At 31.2% G+C, this 7,378-nt stretch overlaps 1 protein-coding gene across 1 annotated transcript; it reads right to left on the reverse strand.

Moving 5' to 3' along the window:
• Positions 1–290: 290 nt before the first annotated feature.
• On the reverse strand, positions 291–6,151 carry LOC148234380 (peptidoglycan-recognition protein SC2-like). The gene is made up of 4 exons (XM_088187865.1): positions 5,793–6,151; positions 2,156–2,251; positions 1,792–1,931; positions 291–1,723 (listed from the first exon to the last, which is right to left on the reverse strand). Exons 1-4 carry the CDS (start codon positions 6,142–6,144, stop codon positions 1,343–1,345), a joined length of 969 nt encoding a protein of 322 aa, XP_088043991.1. The 5' UTR covers positions 6,145–6,151; the 3' UTR covers positions 291–1,342.
• Positions 6,152–7,378: the final 1,227 nt, after the last annotated feature.

A 7,378-nucleotide genomic window follows, 5' to 3' on the forward strand; every position in this document is an offset into this window, starting at 1 on the left:
CAATAAAAGTATTTTTACTAAATCAAATACAAACTAATCATAATAATGAATGGCCAAAGTTTATCTATTTTCTGGATTTTAGATTATCTATATTTTAAAAAAACTTTTCCCAAAATAACTTAGTATATATATCTGTTATTATTTATACTAATAAATAAATAGCTAATAAAGCCAAATACACCCGATTCTATTTTGCACGGGGGATACGTTCCAGAGGCTACCGTTCCATAAAAACGTATAAAAAATGATAAGGTGCTCATATGAAAATGGGAAATAGGTTCCGTGAATTATTTTATTATTCGTTATAAAATAGTTTTATTAGGTAAATACATAGCAAAGTAGTAAATTAACATGTTTGCGATTTAAATTAAATTTAATATTATAAAATATATTCATTCAGTATCGCTACTTGACAAAAAAACGTATCCGTTTACTGTTGATTTTCTGTTCTATACGAAAAGTCACTCTCATCGCTGGAAATATTTAATGGAAAAATATTCTTAAGAGTATCTTGAGTTATAATTAATAACTTGTGATTGTGTTTCACTAGCTTTGAATATAAATTCTGTTATCATTCGCTGCGATTTTACTTCCGTTAGATCCTTGTATGTTTCCTGATAACGTGCCATTATCAATTTTAATTCACGTTGGAACTGCACGGCTCGTTCCATATTGTTATCAATGTTAAAAAATGATTGCCAACTTTATTAGCTAGTTGGAGGTCTTTTAGAATTAAATTTTTAGTTAGTGGAATCACTCTATCATCAACATTCTCTGAAACAATCTCTAGAATTTGTTCTTCATTAAGAACTTCGTCAGCTGTCAATTCTGCTATATCTTCAATTGCTAGCTCTTCAAAGCCTTTTCTGTCAACTGTATGTGGCAAAGTAAGGATATTAGAATGTTATTAAATCATATGTATGGATACAACATTTTTGGACTTTACGCATTCTGGCCATAGTGGTGTTTTTTGTAACCGTGCTAATGAAAAAACTATTTAGAAGACGAGTTGTATCAGAAGTCGGACGTCGTCAAGTATATTAAAATACAACTTCTCACGTGGGTCGAACATCTGTTTCGAATGAACGGCTCGAAGTTTGCATCGCCTTAGTTTATATTTATATAATCAACGTTATTGCTTCCATTAATAGCCCTTTGAGGTTAGGGTAGTTAACTACCACGCGTATGGCAAACCACTGACCTGATTTGCGAAGCCCTCTCTACAGAAGGTTTTCTTCTGCTGTCGACTGCTTCATCTTAAAGTAGCTTCGTCCCTGGTGGCCGTAAAAATATTTATTATTTAAATTCTAAATTATATTATTTTTACAAATTTAGTTATATATCACAGTGTTTCAGAAAAATGGTCCCATGTTCGTATTATATTGAAGAGTGCATTGCCCGGACTTGTAGTCGGCGCCAGTTGTCTGTGGCCGAACAGTTTGTACTCTTTGTCAATTTTATTCAATTGAACACCGAGTTTTATGAGATCTTTTAAAGCCTTCAGTTGCCTTTCTGGTGGCTTTACGTCATCGAACGTGCCGATCATGGCAATACCTATGCTCATTTTATTGTAATTCTTCGTATGTGCTCCGATTGTATCCCAACTGCGACCTTCGTACACGTCACCATCACCGCCCACCAAGAAATTGTATGCTATGTCTGACCATTTTCTGGACTCCTCATGGAACATTTTTATGAATCGAAGGCTGAGCGAGCAAGTCGCCTGAAATCGGAAAATAAATATTTTTTTTAAATTAGATCGATAGTTCGACCGATTAACCTAATCAATACCTGATTTGTGCACATCTCTGTAGCCGTGTGACATATAACAACGTAAGGAACGGGTGTCAGCAAAGGACCGCTTGAACCGATAGGTCGTTCCAACCACTCTTTATTTGAGATCATCCTAAAATCATCTGTTGCAGGTCTTGCTGTAACGAGAATAATTTATTTTTAATATTGATGTCTACTTACTACAAAATTATAGCATGATTCGCGTAGCGATAAAACTAGTATTTTAGATAAAAAATTATCTAGCTTAAATAATACATATTTACAAATTATAAAGGCACATAGTAACATGAAAAATGTTTATACATACACAATTGTTACTTATATTATTTTGTATTTTAGTATATTAAAATGTGTTTCGAACCTAATAAATAAACTATCAGAAATATTGTAATCAACAAAACGGTGATGCTTGATCCGATAATAATTCTTTTCCGTCTAATCTTCTGAACCAGATCACCTGAAACATAAATAAAATACTGATTATTAAATAAAATACCTTGATGGATGAATCATTTCATACGAAATGTATCACTTCAAGGACGCATCACTTCCTTTAGATATATAAAATGTGTCTAAAAAAATCTTTTGCATACTAAAATTTTTGCTTCTTTGGTTTTGGGTTCCTTGTAGTTTCTCGGTCACATTCTTCTCTTCTTTACACTTCTGTGTAGTATGATTCCATAATTTTGTTTCCTCGTAACTATGGAAACTAACTAACATAGCACGCTTTTCAATTTTTATTAAAATTATTTTATTTTGAGTGGACTTGCCTCACTTTCAAAATTAATAAGCAATTAATATCATTGACCAAAATAAATTACTAGTAAAAAATTTACACTGATATTTATAGATTTGATTGTGAATTGATTAAAAACAGAAATTTTAAGATAATTTCTAATGAAAATTAGCTCTTCTTATAACAAAATGTACTTGCCCCACTTTCAAAATCAACGGATCATATGTAACTCAATCAATAATTTAGTTTTTATATAAATTTTTACTTAAAATAATTGAAGTGAAATTGCTATCGTATATTTCCAAGATCGTGCCAAATTATTTTTAGATATTTCGTTAAATCTCATACTGAAGTACAATCAGACTACACCCCAGAAAGTCATTCTATTTATCTAAATGAGCAATATATTTAGAGTACTAAATTTAATATACATATCTATTAAAAAAGTAAGAATACTTTATTTCATTTTTATTAACAGTTTTTTTAGGTAGCTTACAATAAAACAACAAACTACCGTTCAACAATCGGATACATAGCATCTAGTTATAATATATGTAGCCGAATTCAATAAGAAGAAAACACCAGCTAACTTATTTTGTACTTCTTCCATTCCTTCCTCTTCTTCCTCTTCCAAGTGCTGCTGCGCTTCCAGCTCTATTAGATCTTCGTTAGTTAGCTCTTCCTCGGCATATTCCACTAATTATTCAATATCTCCCTTCAACATCTAAATTATACACATTGGTTAATCCTACAATTTCTTGATATATGTCATCAATTCACTCGACTTTGTCAAAACTTTCGAAATTATTTACGAAACGGTTTTTTTCTTATGCCCTGCATAGTGTTGTAGTGCTAAATAAAAAAAGAGCCAGGGCGATATTTTATTTTTACCCCCCATCCATACTTTTTTCGATATTTAAAAAATATATGTCTTAATATTGATAATTCAAATGTTTATGAAAAACATATTTAAAAAATCAAATGCTATTTAATAAATATTATTACTTGTTGAAACTATAGTGTTGTTTATTTCATAAAAACTTCCATACTGCATCCTCTTCAACGTCTTGGACTTAACTAGGCAAACGCGTGTCAGTGTTTCAACTGCTGATCGATGTGTTTCTTACATTCAGGATCAAGTATCTGTTATATTCTCTGCAGAACTATACGGTACAGTTTTTAAACACTTTATAAGTGGATTCAAATCTAGTGGAATATATCGTCTATTATTGTCAACTGTATTGTGATAAAAAAATTAAAATCGTCTACATAGTGATTCTAATTCACTATCGCCAAAATCTGAGGGTATATCTGATGGCTAATTATTGGGGTCTACTATCATGAATTCTGCTATGACACCAGTAGATTTCCCTTTTTTTTACCAGAAAACTCATATTGTTCACAATGCTGGTAAGAAGTTGACTTGAATTAATGTGGATAATTATTTTATTATCCATAAGGTGTATCGATTACGACTTTTTCCCATTTTTATTCTTAATGTTTTCCAAGAGTGCATGGGTCGACTAATTAATTTATATATAAATAAAACCAATTTATCTAAATAAAATTCGTCAGATCCCTTCTTTGAATGAAATTCGAAAGAATCGACAATTCAAATAAAACTCATGCATTAAAGCGAAATCGATCAAAAATTTTTTTGATAAAATTTGCTTTCAAAACCACAATACTTTGCTTGGTTAACTTTGCACCGAGTGTTATCTACACTGGCTATCTCAAAATGTTGACATAATGACGAATAATTTTACCAAACAGTTGATACAGTTCTAAATGAATTCGCTACCCATCTTACTTCCAAAACACGACCGATTTTTTAATCTCTTGTTCTAAATCAACAGAACGCTCTTCAAGTTCCTGTTGGTTTTTTGGAGATTGACTATGTACTGAGAGTAATTTATTCATAAAATGATTGATTTCTTGTGCTTCATTAATTGAATCTCCGATGGACAATTCTAGACCTATTGCCAACATTTTTACTAAAAAAAAAAATGATAGTTAAATATCATTCCTATGCCACGTAGCGAATAAAAAATTAAACAAAATTTATCATATTTTTTCTTTACTTTAGACATGTCAAATACAAATATGTATACAACTGAAGATTAAATGTAAAATAAAATTGTAAAACATCATATATTTAAATAAAAGTTTATAGTGATCAAATTCCGTCTGATACATCGTCTCTATTTCTTTTTTTAGTATTGGTGCCTATGGCTGAATGATATCTAAGAAACCACAAATCAACGTTTTTTGAAGGATCGCAAAGTGGCAAAGGTGGTCCAACAAATTTGATGAACAAAAGTACAGAAACAGTATTGGTCTTGAACGAAGCTCTTATTAGGTAATAATTAAATTCATTTGTAAAAACCCATGTTCAGTCATGAATCATTTCTCGTTAGTTTATGGTAGTCTGATTGACATGTTCCTAAATTGCATCTCTCAAAATGTCAACTTAACATCAATACGTTTTAAATTTAAGGCGAGCCTTTTTAAATTTACTCTTTCAACGAGTCAATAGGAGGATCATTTATTGAAAATAATTCGTTGTGTGAAATTTACAGCAGCTGCAGCACATTTATAATATAGTCCAAAATTAGTGACCTCATTAAAAAATATGTCACTTCAGTGAAATCATATCGGAATACATTTAAACCGGTAACTATATATTTATACTAGTCAAAATATAATCATTATTTACTTACAAGCAATGTATAAGTGGTTGTATTTTTCATTGAAGTTATATTTTCACTGGTAAAGTCCAGATAATTTTTTTAACAGTAGATATATATTTCTACTAGCGAAAATATAATTTAAATTTAATTTAATTTAAAATTATATGCTGTTTTAAAATGTCTCTGAAACTCAATTTGACAGTTGCAAAACATAAATTTTCTGTTCAAACCTAAACCTAACCTACACGAATTAACCAAACTTAGGTTGCCTTAATGCAAGTTTTAAAACTAATTTCAATTTTAGAACTTTAATTAGGTCAAGTCTAAAATACATACTTAGCTAGCTCAAATAAGCATTATCCACAAAATTAAATTATAATGAAAAAACAAGTACAAAAGTTGAAGAGTGCACTGCATTCGCATAAATTATTTCAAAGCGTGCCGTTTGTTGGTTGTTTCGAGTATCATCACTGATTATAAAAGTGAGTCATAGCATATCTTGCTCTTTTTTTACTAAGTTCGTGTTTCTGGAAACACACAAAAAACTTTTCCTTATTTAATAAATTACGTACCAGAAGTATCCATCGTTTCGTCTTTATTGTCTGGCAGTCGGTTATCGTTGACGATCTGTTGTATGACAACTTTATCGCTATGAACGTAGGTTTTGTTTCCAAAGTGAACCTCTCTGGAGTTTTGGATGCCGATGTTTGTCCCAACTGGAAACTCACTCTTTCCTTCGATGATATGGACTACTTCTTTTCCCTCGTTGTCGTTCGATTGTGAATCGGTAGACATTGTGATAATATCAGAGTATGATATTGCTCCTTCGCAATTAACATCAACCGAAGTCGATGGCGATAACTTATTGTAATCGGTTGGTAATTGGGCGCGCTGACCATTTCGCGACCGACACGATAGTGCCATAACTGCAACTGGCATATGATAGACAGCGATGATGACGCCACGGAAATTTTTCGAACGAAAAAATCGGTGATTGCCGCTATTTTTCAAACGTAACATGTGTATAACATCAGACATACATACTTTATTGTTATAATACAAATATGTGAATGGTTTGGTTTCTTTTTAATGATTGGACGCCAATAAAAAATATCCTTGCGCATTCTTACTATTTTTATGTCAGTCATCGCTAGCCAATGCATAGACGAGGTTGTTGAATTCTTCAAAGTCTTCTCCCTCAATTGTATGTGACAAAGTAAGGATATTAGAATGGTATTAAGTCGCTTATGGATATAAGTTTTTTTGAATTAACATTTCTCTAGCACGCATTTAATGTGGATGGTTTTAATTCGGATAAAGCTACGGCAGCGTATTCTACGCATTTAAAAGAATTTATAAAGGAAATTATTTTCTATGCGTTAATAAATATAAGTGTAATTTTTATTTATTTTTTGTAACCACGTTAATGTAAAAAAATAATAATTGTAAAATCAGTGTTAAAATAATAATTGGTAATAATTTTTTGGACCGTGCAAAAAAGAATTGGGTAAATTTAGAAGACGATTTATAAAATACAACTTCTCGAATGGATCGAACATCTGTACCATATGAAAGGATCGAAACTTGCATCCACGGCTGATTTCGCCAAACGCCTTAGTTTATATATTATATAATCAACATTATTGATTATATTAACCCTTTGGACGCATTAATCAAAAATAATATTTAATTGTTTTTCTTTTGAAAACTGCAAATTTTACCTTGATACTGTGTTTAAATGTTCTGATTTTTTAATTTTTATTTATTTAAAATGATATTTTATGTTTATTCACAAAAAAAAAATTTTTTTTGAAAAGCATATTTTTTGCTGATTTTTGCGTAAAGAGATAAAAAACAATTGGGCGACTTTAGTCGATTTCCGCGTTCAAAAGGTTAATGACCTTTTGAGATTAGGACAATTAACTACCACGTATTTGGTAAACACTGACAAAAACCTGATTTGCGGAATACTCTCACAGAAGGTTCTCTTCTGATGTGAACTGCTTCATGTTAAAATAGCTTCATCCCTGGTGGTCATCCGGTTCGGGTAAATGTGACGACTAGCGTTTGATATTGTCAAGTTGGTAGCATTGCAGAGCACAGCATACACCTACATGCACACACACTTGCTCATTCAAAGTTTGTCGTATGTCGAGTA

This window comes from Plectrocnemia conspersa, unplaced genomic scaffold (assembly GCF_051122295.1).
Source record: "Plectrocnemia conspersa isolate PC_06_02 unplaced genomic scaffold, ASM5112229v1 ptg000006l, whole genome shotgun sequence".
Classification (NCBI taxonomy): Eukaryota; Metazoa; Arthropoda; class Insecta; order Trichoptera; family Polycentropodidae; genus Plectrocnemia; species Plectrocnemia conspersa.

Coding starts and splice junctions, on each gene's coding strand:
- LOC148234380 (XM_088187865.1), bottom strand. CDS start 6,144: ATGGCACTATCGTGTCGGTCGCGAAATGGTCAGCGCGCCCAATTACCA. Junction 2,252..5,792: donor CGAAACGATGGATACTTCTG/GTACGTAATTTA, acceptor TTTATGTTTCAG/GTGATCTGGTTCAGAAGATT. Junction 1,932..2,155: donor TCTGATAGTTTATTTATTAG/GTTCGAAACACA, acceptor TTCTCGTTACAG/CAAGACCTGCAACAGATGAT.